General features: G+C 39.5%; 1 protein-coding gene across 1 annotated transcript; it reads right to left on the reverse strand.

Moving 5' to 3' along the window:
* Nucleotides 1-2439: 2439 nt before the first annotated feature.
* On the reverse strand, nucleotides 2440-9393 carry LOC115690898 (uncharacterized). Its single transcript, XM_056307552.1, has 10 exons — nucleotides 9040-9393; nucleotides 7984-8413; nucleotides 7486-7652; nucleotides 6898-7138; nucleotides 6362-6522; nucleotides 5586-5829; nucleotides 4569-4789; nucleotides 3895-4210; nucleotides 3134-3294; nucleotides 2440-3042 (listed from the first exon to the last, which is right to left on the reverse strand). The coding sequence occupies exons 1-10, from the start codon at nucleotides 9166-9168 to the stop codon at nucleotides 2761-2763; spliced, it is 2352 nt and encodes a 783-aa protein (XP_056163527.1). The 5' UTR covers nucleotides 9169-9393; the 3' UTR covers nucleotides 2440-2760.
* Between the last annotated feature and the right edge of the window lie 9099 nt (nucleotides 9394-18492).

Consider the following 18492-nt stretch of genomic DNA (forward strand, 5'->3'; position numbering starts at 1 on the left):
TTTTTTTACTTTAGTGTCAATTCTGATTTGAATTATATTTTATCAATTTTCCTGATCGATATGGCTTGCCGGGCGAATGATCCCGTTTACATCTTTGCCCAATTATAAACTCTAATTTTGATTTGTCCACATTAGGGTTTTTATCCATGTTCAACATCAATTTTGTTTATTTTGTTTATTTTTAAATTTGCAGGCAATCAAAGAAAAAGAAAAAACCCATCTATCGGTGGCCGCGTTGGTTTGCGCTCAATTCCTTTCACGAGAGGTCCTGGGTTCAAACTCGCCCAGTCGGTGATTTAAGTGGGGGTCGTAGCGGTTGGGATCTTTGCGCTAGCCCCTTGAGGACCAGTCCGGGCATAAATATTGGTTTAGCCCACTGAAGCTCGCCGGCCGCGCGGACATCTCGATTATCAAAAAAAAAAAATGAAAAGGTGGAAAATGATAAGGTGCCGATGAAGATGAGGAACGTAACGAAGGCCGTCGCCTCAGTCGAAGCCGGATATGGGGCTCAGCGACCTCTCGCATAGGGGGGGCTCACCCAATTTCACCCCATCGATTCTCGACTCCATGGCCATGAAAAGCTCCATCTTCTGATAACGAGGAACGCGATTCTTGTCCATCTCCAAATTTGTAGCTAGCCATGGTGACATTGGTTCGACAAGATCTTCCTTGCAAAACTCGATTTCCCCTTCCGGAGGAAAAGAACCAAGACGAAACAGAAAGTAGAAGACACGGTTTCGTCCGCTTTGGACATGGCTCAATGTGCTTGCACGGCTTTAAGACGCGTCGTGATAGTTTAAGGTTGAGCTCAACCCCCGAAACCCAACAGCTGCTTAGTAGGATCTTTAGGTTTCCGATTCCAAAAACATATTTTGAAATTGACCATGTATTGGGCAGTTCATTTATTCACGTCGCTAATATCGACTTATGTGTAAAATGATTTCTAACGATAGAGAGTATTTAATTCATTCGCCGGTGTTATATAAGTACATACGCATATGTTTTTGATAAAGTAAAGACTAAGGTGAGACAAAGCTTATATAGAAAAGGTATTCACGTCGAAATGGATATAGAGATCAACACATCGCGTCAGTTTCAAAATAGTATTTGATTCCGTATCATTTTGAAGTTTGAATCAATAGGTTTTCTATTTCGAAATCATTTATAGAAATTGATTTATTATTGCAACGTCCGTTATCAAAATATTACCGACCAATTTCTTTATTCGCATCAATAATATTAACCGATGTGTGAAGTTTCTGACAATAAAGCATATTTTAGTTCATTAGGCGGTGTTATATAAGAACATATATGGATCGACATGGAATCAGCCTGTCGGTTTCAAAAGGGTAATATGCTCAATACTATCTTTTTAAGCATGTATATGATAAGGTACTTTGATGTAGAGTTCTCCTATTGCACTAGAAAAACCAGTCTCGGTACATCTTCAACTTTGTCTAAAGGGGAATATGATATGGAGGGTCTGTCCTTGGTCAAATGCCAACTCATTATAAGTGGCGTCGAGATCTAGAACTCGCACATTTAGAGAAAGGGAACTTTTGGAAAGAGATCGTTGTCATGCGCAGCCTAAGTGGCGTCGAGATCTAGAACTCGCACATTTAGAGAAAGGGAACTTTTGGAAAGAGATGGTAGTATCTGTTAGCCAATTTAATATCTGGTTTGCAGCTTGACAACAAGCTGAAGTCATGCCTCACGTAATCCTTGGCATCTCATCTTCATCTTCCTCTCCTCGTGCATAATCCTGTGAACTCATCGGTCAACTTTCTTCCTTCCGTCATCGCTTGCATTTTTCGACGGTTTATGCTCTTGAATTCAGATCAGTTGACGGTAGTTCCACTGGCTGCTTACCGGCTTTTGCGCGAAAGAGGGTGTTGTGTTGGAACATAATATAATAACCGTTTCGTTCTTTCTTTAAACATTCCAACGAGTTTGTAGCTAGAGTGATAAAAAGAAATCGTCGAACGATATTTGTTGTTGATCTCCACAAGTGTCCTTAACTCATTTGCCTTTTAGGAGCCGAGCCATCGATGGAGCGAAAGTATGTCTAAAGTTGCTGCAATTATATAGGGTTGGAACTCTAAGAGAATCAAAGCGCAACGTTCCTTGAAGACCTTTGTTCCATAGTCGCCTCAACTTTGGTAGATTAGGAATTACGAGAAGGGCAAAACATAGCGTGCTTCAAGGGGCTGCAAACGCAATCGCATGAGCTTTCAAACGAAGCATACATCGTGGTGCCTCCTGCCAGGAAGCTTAAAAGCAATGAGCACGAATCATGACTTGATTTACACGGAGCGAGACTCATTGAAGATGATTTGGACAATCTCCTGACCCTTGTAGCGGGATTGATACCGACCCCTGTCAATCATAATTTGTCCTAACGGGTTCGCCCCATCACAAGATTAGGTCCATTTTTAATCGTATTCCAAAACTATAAGGTGATCATAACCAAAGGGAAATACTCCGTGAACTTACATCAGAGCATGATATTTTTACACTTATCTAGACTGGTCAGGTGGCTCTGCAGCACCTTCAAGACTCACCAAATTTGAGAGAGACTTTCCGTGCAAGGTAGTCAGAGAATTGACTCCAGCACAAAAAGAAGAAAGAAGAAAACAAAAGGAGAAAAGATTGCTTTTCATTGATTCTCCGCTGCGCTGCTTGATAAAAGGAGGCATTATTAGGACTCCTGAGTTCATATTGACGCTGAAATGGCCTAAGGTAATGCTTCTAATGTTCATCTCAATCAATGTGAATCGGGTCATTATCAGCATCGCTCATAATGGAGACTTTGAACACAGTATCATCCCTATCGATGAGCTCAAACACGCAGACATTTCCTGCACGCAGATGAGTTTCTCTTACGAATTCACGCCAACCAGTAGAGAAGAACATACACGGAGTCCCTCTGGCCCGTCCATGGCTCCTAATGAGCTTTACTGGCCACGATCCATCCGAATACCAAAGAGTTGCTATTTGTCTGTTTTTCTGAAGATGTTGCTTGGCAAATCCAACCGGAACACCCTGGACATGTTCATGTTTTGAATATCCAATACATGAAAACTGTTGAATTAAACATGAGATGTGTGAATGATGATTTAAGCTCAAGACTCACCAGGCAACTCTTATAAGATCGCGGGATCACCAGTTTGAAAAAGGGATGCTCCGTTTCAATATTGCTCGCTAATTTGGGAGATATGAGAGACCTTGGAAGGGTAGGACCATGAAAATCCAGCTCAGAACGACTCGCTCTGCACGTAGACTGTTCTGTCCCACCTGTAGTGAAACAATGAGCATTTTAATAGACATTGGTGTGAAGGTCTCTTCAATTGACTTGCTATGAAAAGATCTCACATATATTGGAAATTACTGTTAGCATCATGGGGTGACGCGGAAGCCTCACAAGATGTTCTTCATATCAGAACAAACTAACAAAGTACAAGTTGCACCAACATGCAAAATGACTTGCATAAAATCTTCAAGAATTTGAAAAGAGATGACAAAAAGAATGTGATGTAAGTAGAAATTGACCTTGTAAAACCGCAGGTTGTTTAAGGAAAGTGTAATTGATATTATTACACTTTGTTAGTTCTATAGGTCGGGTTGAACCACAATAAATCGCAAAGAAGCGCCAAATTTGAGAGTTTCTTTCCAAAATGGAAATTACATAATTGAGACTAGCGCAGAAGAAGAAAGCAGAAACATAAAAGAGTCTACTATACATTGCAGAAATATAAAAGAGTCTACTATACATTGATTCTCAAATGCTGAATAAAAGAGGCATAATTAGGAATCCTGAACTCATATCAATGCTGCAGATGGCTTAGACTAGCACTTCGGATTGTTCGTCTCAATCGATGTGAATCAGCTCCTTACCGGCACTACTGAAATTGGAAACTTGGAACATAACATCATCCCTATTAATGAGCTCAAACGCACAGATATCTCCCACACGCATATGAGTTTCTCTTGCAAATGCAGGCCAGCCAGTAGAGAAGAACACCCGGGTGTCATGGGTATAGCTTAAGAGCTGTTTTGCTTTTCTGGTCTGGGTATAGCTTAAGAGCTTTTTTGTTTTTCTGGTCTGAGTATAGCTTAAGAGCTTCACTGGCCACGATTTGCCTGAAAACCTAAGAGTCGCCGTTACCTTGTTTTCCTGAATATGTTGCTTGATGAATGCACCTGGAATACTCTGCACACGTACCAGTTTGAACAACCCAGATATGAAATTGTGTAAGTGGAATGAGAAATCCACGGATAAATTGGAGGGAAAAAAGCAAGAAGGTAACGATTTGAGGTCGAAGAAATCCATGGATGTATTTATTCTTTTGAAAGTGCTCAAGGATGAAAGAAATCGCCAGCTAGCATCCTTTATTAATACGTGTTATTAATGAGTATGGTTGCGTTAATCTATTGTATTGTATCATAAGCTCTATAACATAGAAAAAATCTCCAAGACATCAACAGCTAATGTGATCATGGCATTGTTGGTAATAGCTATCATAATGGAACTCTAGGTATACTGGTGATGAATTAAGCTCAAGACTTACCAGGCAACTCTTATAAGATCGCGGGATCACCATTTTGAAAAAGGGATGTTCCGAATCAAATTTGCGGGCTAATTCGGGAGGAGTGAGAGGCCTTGGAAGTGTAGGACCATGAAAAACCAGCTCCGAATGGCTCACTCTGCATGTAGACTGTTGGATCCTATCAGTCGAGTCCACTGGAGCTTGAGATAGATCTGGTTCTTCGGGGTCAGTATCAATACAAGCTACATATCGAGGAGACAAATTTCCATTTAGTTCCAAAACTGGTAGGGATAGGGATCAATCGATTCAATCGACCTACTTCCCATTACTGCAAATAGGAATAGTAAAGTTACTCTGTTCCACAGTGGGCGACTTTTTAAATCTATTTCACTTGATACCATATCATCTTGGCGGCATGGCCGAGTGGTAAGGCAGGGGAGTAGATATCCTTTTTCCCCAGCTATACAATGAGGAATTTAATAGACATTGGTGTGAAAATTTCTATAATTGGCTAACTATGAAAAGATTTAGTATAGATTGAAATTGCCTTGTCATGCATATCAAGATTCAGGTAATTTGACAAAATAAATTCTAAATACTCTTCACACAAAAAGAAACTAATAAACTTCAATTTGCGCCCATAAGCAAATAAACTTCCTATTAAGTCTTCATGTTTTCGAAAAGATAAATGAAAAGAATTGATGAATGTTCACATTGAGCTTGTAAAACCATGGGTTGTGCCTCGAAATTCAGAGTTGGTATATGGGTTAAGGCAAGTCGGTATAAATGAAAGGTCAGGTTGGAGCCACCAGAAACCTTAAAGAAGTGCCCAATTTTTAGAGATTCTTTCCAAAAGGGGACATATAGAATAGACATTAGAAGACGATAGAAAAGGAAAAAAAGAGCATACTTTTCATTGACTCGCCACTACCAAATGAGGAAGGCATAATTTGGAATCCTGAATTCATATGGACGCTGTGAATGGCCTAGAGTAACACTTCTGATGTTAATCTCAATAAATGTGAATCTGGTCCGTACCAGCATTACGGAAGATGGAGACTTTGAACACAAAATCGTCCCTATGAATGAGCTCAAACATGCAGACATCTCCTACACGCAGACAGTTATCTCTTGCAAATGCAGGCCAACCACCGGAGAAGAATGCCTTGTGGTCCTGCTTAGACAGTAAAAGCTTCACCGGCCACGATCTGTCTAAATACCTAAGCGTCACCATATCCATGCTTTCTTGAATATGTTTCCTGGTGAATCCAACGGGAACATTCTGCACATATGTACATGTTTGTACAAACAAATGTATGCTAAAACAAGGACCATATTATCAGCATACACTCATGAGAAAAAAGCACACTGATAGATATTCATGGAAATATTTGCTAGTTTCAGGAATTTTAGTCCACAGCCTTAAGAGGCTCACGAAATTGAACAATCTAAACCTCCCATGTAAAGCATCATCAATTTTAACCTGCAATCCAAAGAATTCTCCAACAAGTGACTGTCCATCAACAGACAGTTTTCCATTCAAGTAAATTGGTCATCCTTTCACTTGGATAGTGATTAGAGCAGCTTATAGAGAATATTCAAGTGAATGGACAGTCCTTATATTTTAACCTTCTTTTTGCCTGGTTCCCATTACTCTATCATAGGTACCCCACAAACACTCCAAGAAGTAACATATCATATGTATCTGTTACAAACCAAAGCAACTTGGGAATACACAATACTTAGGCAAGATTTGGGAAGCAATCATAGTTAAACTTGAGATATGCCAGTGGTGGATGAAACTCGAGAATTACCATTTTTTTAGCCTGATGTCCAGGTATCACCAGTTTGAAGAAAGGATGCTCTGAATCAAACTCATTGGCAAATTCAGGAGTAGTGAGAGTCCTCAAAGGTGTAGGACCACGAAAAACTGGCTCAGAAAGGCTTGCTGTGCATATTGACTGTTTGTTCCCACCTTTGGATAAAGAAGAGAAATTAACTAGTGATTGGTGTGAATGTTTCTTTAACTTACTATGAAAAGGTTTAGCAGAGAATATAACTAATATTATCAGAAAAACCGAAATTCAGACAATTTCACTGAATCAATTGTAAATGCCCTTCACAACAGATAGAAAAAAATCAACTAGAATTAGCAGCACCTAAATCATTAGGTTACCTTAGTCAAACGTTTTCAAGTAGATTTTATAAGAACAAATAAGAAAAAATGTACCAGTAGGTGAAGCAGCACAACTTATAAAGGAGGCGTAGTTGTAAATCCAGATCTCAATCTAAAACCAGAGTAAAGTGACACTGCGAGTGTGCATTTCAAACAAGGTTATCAAGTTCTTACCAGCACCATTGAAAATGTAAACTCTGAACACAATATCATCTCCATCAATTAGCTCGAACATGCAGACATTCCCTAAGCGCAAACAAGCTTCTCTCATAAATGCGAACCAACCAGAAGCGAACCGTGCCCCACGATGTCCACAGCTACTAAGCTTCACTGGCCATGCCCTGCCTGAATGCATGAGCGTTGCGATTTCCTTGATTTTCCGAATGTGCTGCATGATAAATCTACGGGGAACATACTGCATGACAAAGAAAGACCACAATATAAGCATACGCTTATACTGCAAGCACAAAAAATGTAGATTGATTGCAGTATTTTCTTCTTTTTAGGACTTATAATCAACAGTCTTAACAGGATAAAAGTCCAAACGTCAGTTTCTGCTCCTAGAACTAACGTTGGGTAGAGCATCTTCTTCCTTTAAGCAGATACGCACGAACAGTTCTCAGGAACATAACGTCATGCTATTTCTGACCGAAACCCAATCAGCTTAGGAAAACACTAGCATATAACAAAGATGTAGAGAGCATTGTGTTTGAATTGGAGATGTGCCGCTTAATACTGATGAATTTAGTTTTCTGATCTTACCAGTATATGATGCTTAAGGTAAGATGGCCGCATCATCACCGTGAAAAAAGGATACTCTGATTTAAATTCGCTGGTCAATTCAAAACCAGAGAGAGGCCCTATACGTGTAGGACCACCAAAAACCGGCTCAGAACGATTCACTTGGCATCTAAACTGTCTGATCCCATCTGTAAATTTACAAACAACGAGAACTTTAAATGACGCTGGTTTGTAAATTTCATTAGGTAATTGATTGATTCACTTAGAAAAGATTAAGCGCAGTGTAGAAGTTAATGCTGTCCCGGAGATCAGAATTTGAATTAGTTGACCAAATAAATTTTGCATCCCTCTTCACCTTAGTTGTCGTAATTAATTACCTACAACTTGTAAATTCCAAACACATCATGTTGTCAGTCAACATAAAGTATTATTAAAAAGTTTACAAGTATTTTTGGAAAAAATTGTAACAAAAGAGAGTGATGTAAGAAGAAAGGCGACATATCAAATGAAGAGTCACACCTTCGGACCCTCGTGGTGAGTAGATTGGACTTAGCTGAGAATAAGGTAAATGTGGTTCGGTCCTCATTCTTCGATGGGGTGCGAGATCCTCCGGATCTTCTCCTTCTACAACATCTTCTGTTTTTGGTGAGGAAAATTTGCTCCCAAGGTATGATGTTTCGCCGCAGCTCAATGAATAATCTATCTCTGAAGCACTCTTATTGAATATTATTACGCAAAAAGTGGAGTTCCCTTTATATTTGAAAACTATGAGGTGACCATGACCAATGGAATAATACTCCATGAATTCCCGCCAACCTTTCCACAGCAAAACCGTGTCATTGTTCCGCTTTTCTAGTTCTATAGTCCAGGTTGAACCGCCAGGAACCCGGAGAACCACCGAGTTTGAGAGATCCTTTCCACATCTTCTCAAGAAACTTTTTGGAATTCCCTATTATGAAAAGATTGAAGTAAATGGTCCATCATAAAAACTCATCATAGTCAAACCGAAGTGCAGACAAATAGGAAGAAAACTAAGAAGTTTTCATTTCTGTGACATGGAGGAAAGATCAGTTTCCACAAGCGTGCAGCAGTATAAGCGTGGGCAGAATTTTAGTAATAGTGACTTCTTTTGGCAAGAGTAAAACTAGAGAATCCAAAAAATCTTCTTAGTAATGTTCAAAGGATGTTGTGGAAACCTGAACCATGCACAGTATACTACATTCTGAAAGCCATTTCGACCCATCTCATAAAATAATTAGAAGAAGAAAAGGCAGCGAAAAGGACATGAGAAAGACCATCAGGATGGTTCAGGACAATCGGTCACGCATCCGAGGAAGATATTCATGTTGTTGAAGTATGAAGAAGGAAAAATATAGTTTGATTTACAGGCCATGCAGACAATACCCTGTTGTTAATATATTTTTCTTTTGCCTTTAGCTGGAAGTAAAAAGTTCATTCGAAACAAAACACTGAAACCAGTCGTCCAGGTTGACGGGTACACAGCACGAGTGCGAGAGACTCTTAACAATGATGCTGAATCGGGTGAAACAGACTCTGAAAATTTGCTCAACTCACAAGCTTTCCAGATTCAAGGGTGTTGGAGAGTATGATCTTGAAGAAGCGACGGCTCCCAAGACGAGGACCGGTCGCGATCTCCGGCTCGACAGCGCCATCTTCTTTCCGGCGACGATGACTATAAGCCATAGACAGTAGCGTCCCTGACTACATACAGAAGAAGAAGAAGGTGGTTTGGGAGTTTCAAATTCAACTGCATGACCGTGGAGCCTTTGTTCTTGAGGCCATCATCCTGTTAAAATTGGATGGCTCGGTGACCTAGGCAAAGATTCCTGATAAGTGTTAATCAGACAACAGCCTCTCATAACGTTGGAAGCAAATGTCAGTGGGTCTCCGACCCCAAGAAAAATGTCAGTGGGTCACGGAAGGGAAGTGAAAAAAGTAGCACCGAGAATCAGTTTACCTAAATGGCCACTATTCGTTATGAGACGCCTCCGAGAATGGAGTTTTTGGAGTTTTATAGAAACTCGTTTTTGTAAAACAATAAAGGAAGCGATGAGTGTTACGAGTGACTAAAATGTTGTGAAAACAAACGATTGAATAATAAAAATAAAAATAAAAATTATGACACCAGATTTATGTGATTCGATCGGGATTACTTACGTCCACGGAAAATGTAGTAAAGAATTTCACTATAAATCAAGTAATACAACATACATTATAACTACACTCAAATTATTCAAATACTCTCGGTATTTTCCAACCTCCAATTACTTATAATAACTCACACAACATTTAGACCCGTAATTATTTACGAAATAATCTCTTAATCTCATAAAGGAATTATACAAAATCTTAGCATGAGATTTCACAGCTTCAAAACACTCGGATATAATTCACGAGCATATGAACTTCACTATTACTCTTCACAACCCCTCATGAATTCAACCTCCACAGACATCTTTCAAGTGCAAGCCTCGCTCGAACTTCGCCAGTACTATGAACCTCATCTCACCAACCCACTAGCACCTTTAACTACTCCACAAGAATTTTCTAACACAACCACCTCAACCACAAATGAACCTGCTGTAATATTAATTAACCCAAAAGCTAACTTGGATCTTACAAATAAACCCAACGTGAAAATCACGAAAGAAATAACGAGAAACAATAAGGACACTCAAGATATATGTGATTTGGTCCGACGTATCGGTACCTACATCTACAAGAGAGCTAGCACCATATAATTCACTAATAATCAGAAAATTTGAAGTTTACTATCGCTCATAACGCTCAAATATTTTTTACGCCTAGATTAAACTCAAATCCCAAATATTTACAAATAAACAAACCATTTGATAAAAGAAACTCACGGCACAATCCACCTGTCCGATGCTCTCTTATTGTGCGGCTCCTGTTCTTTCTGAGAGCTACTGTGCGGCCATTTTCACACGCAAAGGAACCCACTCATTCTACCCTTGTGCGGCTCCTCAGAGAGAGCTACTGTGCTCTCCTTTGAAAAACCCACGCCCTTCACTGTTTTGGCTCTTCTTCAAGATACCATTGATAAAAGAATGGGCGGCCACACTTGATGAGAAAGAGACAACCTAGGGCTAGTGCTAGAACCCAAAAAAAAAAACCTATTTTATCTCATCATTTTGTTTTTCTTTTCTTCTCGGCCCCACTAGCTTCTTTATGTAAACCCGCAAATGACAAGAAAATAAGTCCACTTATTTGACCATGTAATAAATATAATAAAACAAGTGTGCCCCTCTCTTTTATCTTTTAGTAAATGAGAGTTGTGCCATCATCTTTGTATGTATTCAACCGAGTCAGTTTTCGTGACCGCTCAAACTCGAGACATGACATAATAATTATCCACATTGACTCGACGTTAGAAGTCAAGTCAGAATGCTCATCATTCATATTGCTCTTCCAATCTTTCAAAGAGTGCTCACTCTCCACGTACGTCAATTGAGCTCAAGAAGTGCTTCGCCAAAGAAACATGCTTCGTTATCATATCTGCCGAATTCTCCGTTGTCGTTATCTTCTTCACAACAACATTATCCCTTGTTAAGACATCTCGAATGAAGTGGTATTTGATGTCGATATACTTTGTTCACTCGTGATAAATCATATTGTATGCTAGATGTATCGTACTTTGGTTATCACAGTATATATCAGCACTTTTCTGTTCCAACCTAAAGTTCGAGAGCAAACTCCGTAGCCATATCGCCTCTTTCGCTATAAAGGTTAGTACCATGTACTCTGCTTTAGTCAAAGATAAGGTAACGTGATCCTGTAAGGACGCTTTCCAACTAACCGTACCACCTGCAAGCGTAAATAAGTACTCTGCTAAAGACTTACACTCATCCAAGTCACTGGCGTGATCCGAATCCACATAATCAGTGGTCTCGCTGCCACTGTTGTCCCTTCGGTACACTATACCAACGTCTGTTGTCCCCTTCAAATATCTGAGAATCCTCTTCACAACTTCTCAATGACTTTTATCAAGCTGCTTTATATAATGGCTAACTACACTTACAGCTTGTGAAATGTCAGGCCTAGTGCATACCATATCATACATAATACTACCCATTGCACTACGATAATGAACATGAGACATATGCTTCTCCTCATCCTTACTCTGCATCGATAACTAATTTGAAAGTTTAAAGTGCTTCACTAATGATGTACTCATTGATTTTGTCGACTGCATATTAAAACGTGTCACAATCTTCTCAATATATTTCTTTTGAGATAGACATAAAATTCCCACACACCTATCACACAAAATCTCTATCTCTAATATTTTCTTTGCAGTACCTAAATTTTTCATCTCAAACTCAGAACTCAACTGCCTTTTCAGCACATCAATATCAGACATATTCTTAGCCGCTATCAACATGTCATCAACATATGATAATAGATAAATCAAAGACCCATCCTCCAATCTCCTAAAATAAGCACAGCTATCCATATGACTTTTTGAATAGTAAGCATTAAAATGCTTATACCACTGCCTAGGAAACTGTTTCAGTCCATACAAAGACTTCTTTAACAAGCAAACATGATCTTCCTTATCCGGAATAGCAAATCCCTCAAGCTGCCTCATGTAAATCCGCTCCTCCAACTCACCATGAAGAAACGCCGTTTTCACATTTAGCTGCTCCAACTCAAGATCATGTACAGCAACTAAGGTAAGTAATACACGAATAGAAGTATGTCTTACCACATGAGAGAACACCTTAATGTAGTCAATGCCCTCCCACTGTGTACTATTTTGTCATAAGTCTCACCTTATATCTCGCTGTCTCGACACTAAGAATGCCCTCTTTTCATTTATAGACCCATTTGCTTCTAACAATCTTTTAGCTCTTAGGTACTTTGACCAGTTCTCATGTCTGATTTTCGATGGAGTGATTCCATCTTTTCACTCATGGCGCCCAGCCATTATGACGACTCACTACTAGCTATTACCTCAGAGTAAGACAAAGGCTCATCTATCTCCACCTCGTCACCTACAGTCAGCAATATCAGTATAACTATAACACACTGGTGATTTAATTTTCCTTCTCTATCTTCTCACGGCTATAGTGTGCTGCAGTTGTCCTAGTTGTTCACTATCGCCCACTTCAGGAACTGTGGCCTCATCAACAGTATCAACCTTTGTTACCTCTGAAGTCTCCGAAGACTCCACCTGAAGCTCCATCTCGCTACTGACACCATGATCTAACTGCTCTGCTGGTAGTGTCTTAGAACTCCTTTGTTGAAGCATTGTAGTCTCGTCAAAGATCACATCTTAACTGATTAGAAAATCGGGTGATCTGGGATCAGTGCGCCACAGCCGGTAGCTTTACACCCCATGTGCATAACCTAGAAATATGCACTTCTTCACCCTCGGCTCAAGCTTACCATCACTCACATGAGCATACGCATGACATCTGAATACTTATAATTCGGAATAATCGACATGTTTCCCCAATCATATTTCCTCACGAGTCTTCCACTTAATAATAAATGATGAAGATCAATTAATCAGGTAACATGTCATATTCACTGTTTCGGCCTTTCACTGTTTTGGCTCTTCTTCAAGACACCATGGATAAAAGAATGGGCGCGGCCACACTTGATGATGAAGAGACAACCTAGGGCTAGGTCTAGAACCCAAAAAGAAAACCCATTTTATCTTATCATTTTGTTTTTCTTTTCTTTTTGGTCCCAGTAGCTTCCTTCTGTACGCCCACAAATGAGAAGCAAATAAGTCCACTTATTTGACCATATAATAAATATAATAAAACAAGTGTCCCCCTCTCTTTTGTCTTTTAGTGAGTGAGAGTTGTGCCCATCATCTTTGTATTTATCCAATTGAATTGAATTCCGTAACAGCTCAATCTCGATATATAACATAATAATATTTGTTAGGAGATCGAATATGCACCTTGTTATACTTATCAGCTACAATAACCGTCAGCTCTATAAGCTTCACCTCTCTACAAGTATCATCTATGTCGATTATTACGCTATTACTCGCTACCTTAGGAGTTTCTAGTTATAACTCCACATTGAGCTGAACACAGTTTAAATCCGTATAAACATTGTCGCAGTCACTCTTACCCAGAAATATTACAAACTCGTCAAATGTAACTTATCTACTAACAATAGGTAAATTTAATTTTCGGCACCACAATCGATAGCCCTATTCACCTTATACATAGCCCAGTAATATGCACTTTCTTGCTCTCCCATCGAGCTTACCATCGCTTACTCAAACATAACACGGGTAACCAAATATTCTAATACAAAAATAATCGATAACGTACCCTCACTATACTTTTTCCGGAGTCCGAAATATAATTGCAGTCGATGGAGATCTATTCACTAGGTAGATCGTCATACTTCACGCATCTGCTAGGAATCTTCTACCATACTAGGCACTAGAGAGTATTTTATGAACTGTCTCTAGTAATGTTCTGTTTATCAACTCAACAACCTGTTGTAGTTCATTAGCACTAATGCGGTGCCTCACTAGGCCTTCTTTTATATAGAATTCGTTTATCTGCTCCGAGCAGAACTCCATGCTGCTGTTAGTCTACACATGCTTAATCATCTTACCAGTCTCCTTTTTTATCAAAACTCTTAACTACCTGATCTTCACAACAACATCAAACTTGTGCCTCAAGACAAACACCCATGTCTTTCTCAAGTAGTCATTCACAATTATTAGCATAAATCTAGCACTCTTCTTCGAAAAAAACCGTGACAACCTATGAACATTCAAGCGAACCAACTTTGCAATATCCGCAATTTCTCTGACATTCATATTGATTTCTACCGTTTGACTAAGTCATAACACTTGCATACATTTAATTCTTTAGTAACATAACCAAATAGATTCCTTTCACTCAAAACCTTCAGGCTTCTCCCGCTAATTTACTCCAAACAGATATGCCACAATTCAGACTCTCGAATAGATGCATCGACGTCTCTGTGGAAAAATCTGTTACCGTCTCGCTTAAGGGTTGTCGGTTTCAAGTTGGGCTAATGTTCTCGATCCAGAAGGGTCGGTTCTTAGTTTGTGAAACTGAGAACCGGCCTACCTGGTCCTGGAATCGGATAAGACCCACTCCGGTTCGGTCCCAAGTGGGTCCTAGAATCGGCATTCAAGAACTACATGAAAAGGGGATCGAAACTAATTATTGAAACCGAGAGTGATGGCCGAAGGCGAGGTTACGACTGCAAGGGAGGGTCGGAACAAGGCCGTGACTGCGAGGGAGATTCCAAGGCAAGGTCACAAGCAACAACAAGGGAGGGCTGGAGACGCCTGGTGAGGCCACAACTACGAGGGAGGGCCAAAGGAAGAGCAGAGATCGAGGCGACTGAGAGAGCCTACTGGAAGTGAGACCGTGACTTGCAAGCCCGTAAGTGATTGTGGTGAGGCGACCGAGAGAGAGCAGAGAACGAGGTTAGCCGGTGACCCTGTCGACCCTCAATCCAAAAAAAGAAAAGAAAAGAAAAGAAAATATAAAATTTCAAAATATCATTAAAATATTGTGATAAAATACCCATGTTAGAGTCGGCCATGCCCCGTAGGACGGCCAATGTTTACGTTTGTGATTTTTAGCCAAAATTGGCCAGATGGTCTCAATTGGCGAAACGTGAAAAATGATTAGGACTAAATTGACACAATTAAAAAGTACATGACTGAATTGACAGCAATAGGTTTAGGCCTTTTTTGGTAATTTCCCCGTCTCATGCATTGCATATAGTTTAGTTTTCATGAAAAGAAAAATCCAAAAAGAACTAATAGACGTTGCATTTAGAAATCATGCTTCGGGGATGGATGCATTGTTTGGTCTTTAGTTAATATTTTGCTGAACAAATGGTGCATTGGATGATAATAAAGGTTCGCTTTTGCTTTGCGTAAGGCATCAAGGTTCTTTACCATTTTCTAGCCATTTATTTCTTTGATTTATTGAGTGCTAAATTACTATCTACGGACTCGCATTATCACCCACCACATATTAGTGGTTTAGGATTAAAATTGATCAAGATTATTTGCAAAACAATTTTGGAATAAAAAGAAAATGTACCGAAAATGTGTTAGATTTATTTAGCATAATCAAGTCTCCGTATTCATGAAATTTCTAATTCGCAGAAGTAAGGTTTCTAATCGAACCGCAATAGATTAGTGATACTCTAAAATAAATTGATTTGCATGTTTAATTGATTAGATTAAAACCCTAAAGTTGCAATTGGTACGGGCTTGAAAGAGTCTGTACTAAGCGTTAATCCATTAGCTTTCCCTCGGTGTTCACCTCTTGGAAGGTCATGATAAGAGTTGCAGAAGAATACGTCAGACACAGAAGAACTCTCATATTCTCATATTCATCATCTCTCTCAGTCACTAAAACCTGAGAACACATCTGAGCACATACACGTATTTAGAGAGAAATTTTGAGGAGAGCATGGGCAGCTTGGGGTGCAAATGATAAAATTTCTCTTCCTTAGCCTTATTTCTGTCAAAATTTATTTCTATTCCCCGGACGAGTTTATGAGTAAAAAGTAGTATTTTATAACGACACAAAATTTATGTTCCTAGAATATAAATTCGTTTGATAAGTTATTCTTAAATTTTTGTTCCCAGCGGCCTGTTAGCACGGCAGGCGGAGGCGGATGGACATTGGTGGACTGTGAACAGCGGTAGTAGGCGTCAGTGGACGGTGGGCGAGCGGGCGGGTGGAAGCGGGTGGGGGAAGTGGATTGCCGGTGGGTTGAGGGGGCAGTGGCGGTCGTGGTAGACGGCTAGCGGCGGGCAGTGGCGAACGGTGGGTGGGCGGAAGCGGATCACCGACGGGCAGAGGCGGTGGTAGGCAGTGAGGATGAGCAATAAAAGAGAGCCGTTATTTTTGTTTCTGCTCCAAAAATTAAAAAGTAGAAAGTTTTAAATTCTCATTTCTTATCTAAACCTATTTATGGGCTAAAAATTTGTCCTGGAAATAAAAAATGAAATTATTTTACCAAACGGATTTCTATTCCAAACTTACTTCGGGAACAAAAAAATAGAAAAATATGAAAATATAATGATTATCGTTTGTGCCCTTGTTCTCTTTCATGGATTCAAGAAGAGCGAACCTCAAGCTATCGAGGAAACTTTCCATCATTTGCTCCTCCTAGGTACGAGAATGATTGATTTTCCACAGTACTCCGATCATGTCATATAATTTCGTTTTGATCTAATGTCATGTCTTCCTAGTACGTCAACAACTAAAACCAAAGCCAGCATACCTATCCTTGGTTTCTATTTTCGATTTATAGTTTGTTGCGCGCATGATAACCATTCTGTTTTTCTATTTTTCTATTTTCAGTAAAAGGTTTGGAATAGAAATCCGTTTTGTAACGCAATTTCATTTTTCTATTTTTGGAACAAATTTCTACGCCAGAAATAGATTTTGCTAGAGTAATTAAATATTAAACTACGCCTTCATCTAACAGCTTAAGCTTTTAGAACAGTTGATTGTGGTCCTACAAAATCTCACATGGTATCAGAGCTGGAAATTCTAAGTTCAAATCTTTGCAGGTCTCATTTGCCTCCCCAATTAAATATGTCAACGCTTAGTATTAGGCAATAAGACCAGACTAAGCGTGAGGGGGAGTGTTAGAGTAATTAAATATTAAACCACGCATTCATCTAACAGCTTAAGCTTTTAGAATGGTTGACTGTGGTCCTACAAAATCTAACAGATTTGGAACAGAAGTAAAATTTTCTACGTTTCTATTCATGGAACAGAAATGAGAAATAAAATCTCTTCTCATCCCTCGTTCTTGCTACTAGTCGGCCGCCCACCCGTTGTCGCCACTAGTTGCTGCCACCGCCACCGCCTTTCGACGTCGCCCGCCATCTACCGTCCTCTGCTGCTTGATGCCAGTCGCCCCCATCGTCGGCAGCCCATGAGAGAAATTTTATGTCGTTATTAAACGCGTATTTTAGCTTAGAAACTCGTCCATGTAATAGAAATAAAAAAATCTATTTCTTGCAAGAAATTGATTTCTAGAGCAAAATAGTTATCATTCACGCTTTAAGTCATTGGCCAAATAATCAGATTCTTTTGAGCTCATAGTTCTGTGCTAAATTGACTCACCATTAATTTCCTCTTTTGTGTTAACTCCAGTTTCCATTACGGAGTTTAATTCATGCACCTGTCATGATATTGTATATTTAGGGCGCGAATGACAACCATTCTCTTCCCGGGAATAATTTCTGGCCAGAAATAGAAAAATCTATTTATATTCCCTATACGAGTTTCTGAGCAGAAAGTAGCGTTTGATAACGATAAAAAATTTATGTTCCCAGAATAGAAATTCATTTGATAGCATTGATGTAGAATTCGTGCATCGATGGCGGCGGCGGCAGTGGCGGCGAGGGCGAGCAATTAGAAGAATTGTTATTTTTGTTTAGTTCCAGAATTATAAAAGTAGAAAATTTATACTTCTCCTTTTTGTTCCAAAACCTATTTCTGGGCTAAATATTTGTCCCAGAGATAGAAAAATGAATGCGTTATCAAATGGATTTTTGTTCCAAACTTGTTCGAGGGAATAGAAAAATAGAAAAACAGATAAATAAAATGATTATCATTCGAGTCCTTAGCCATCGATTCGCTCTTGCTTGGGTTACATTTACAAATGTACATGTCGTGACCGATCAATGTTGATTCCGCATTGCGTTCAGATTGGTTCTGCTTGAATTTCCAACGCTATGTCATTTCGATTTCTTTATTTTTCTGGAGTGCACTAACTCCGTTCTCGCAGGGAGTTTTGAAGTTGAAAGTCCAAGAGAACTTAGGTTGATTGCTTGTGCAAATCCTTTTAAAATCCGGAGTTGCGTTGCTAGGCTTATTTTGGCATGTAGATCAAGGCATGTTTTGACGTATGGATTATACTGCGTGGTTTCGACACTGACGTGGACTCGACCCAATGGACTCGGTACAAGCAAGAAATTCCGCAACACATCAA

The sequence above is a fragment of the Syzygium oleosum genome, unplaced genomic scaffold (genome assembly GCF_021117445.2).
Source record: "Syzygium oleosum isolate NSW1041296 unplaced genomic scaffold, Sole_v2.1 Sole_v2.55, whole genome shotgun sequence".
Taxonomy (NCBI): domain Eukaryota; kingdom Viridiplantae; phylum Streptophyta; class Magnoliopsida; order Myrtales; family Myrtaceae; genus Syzygium; species Syzygium oleosum.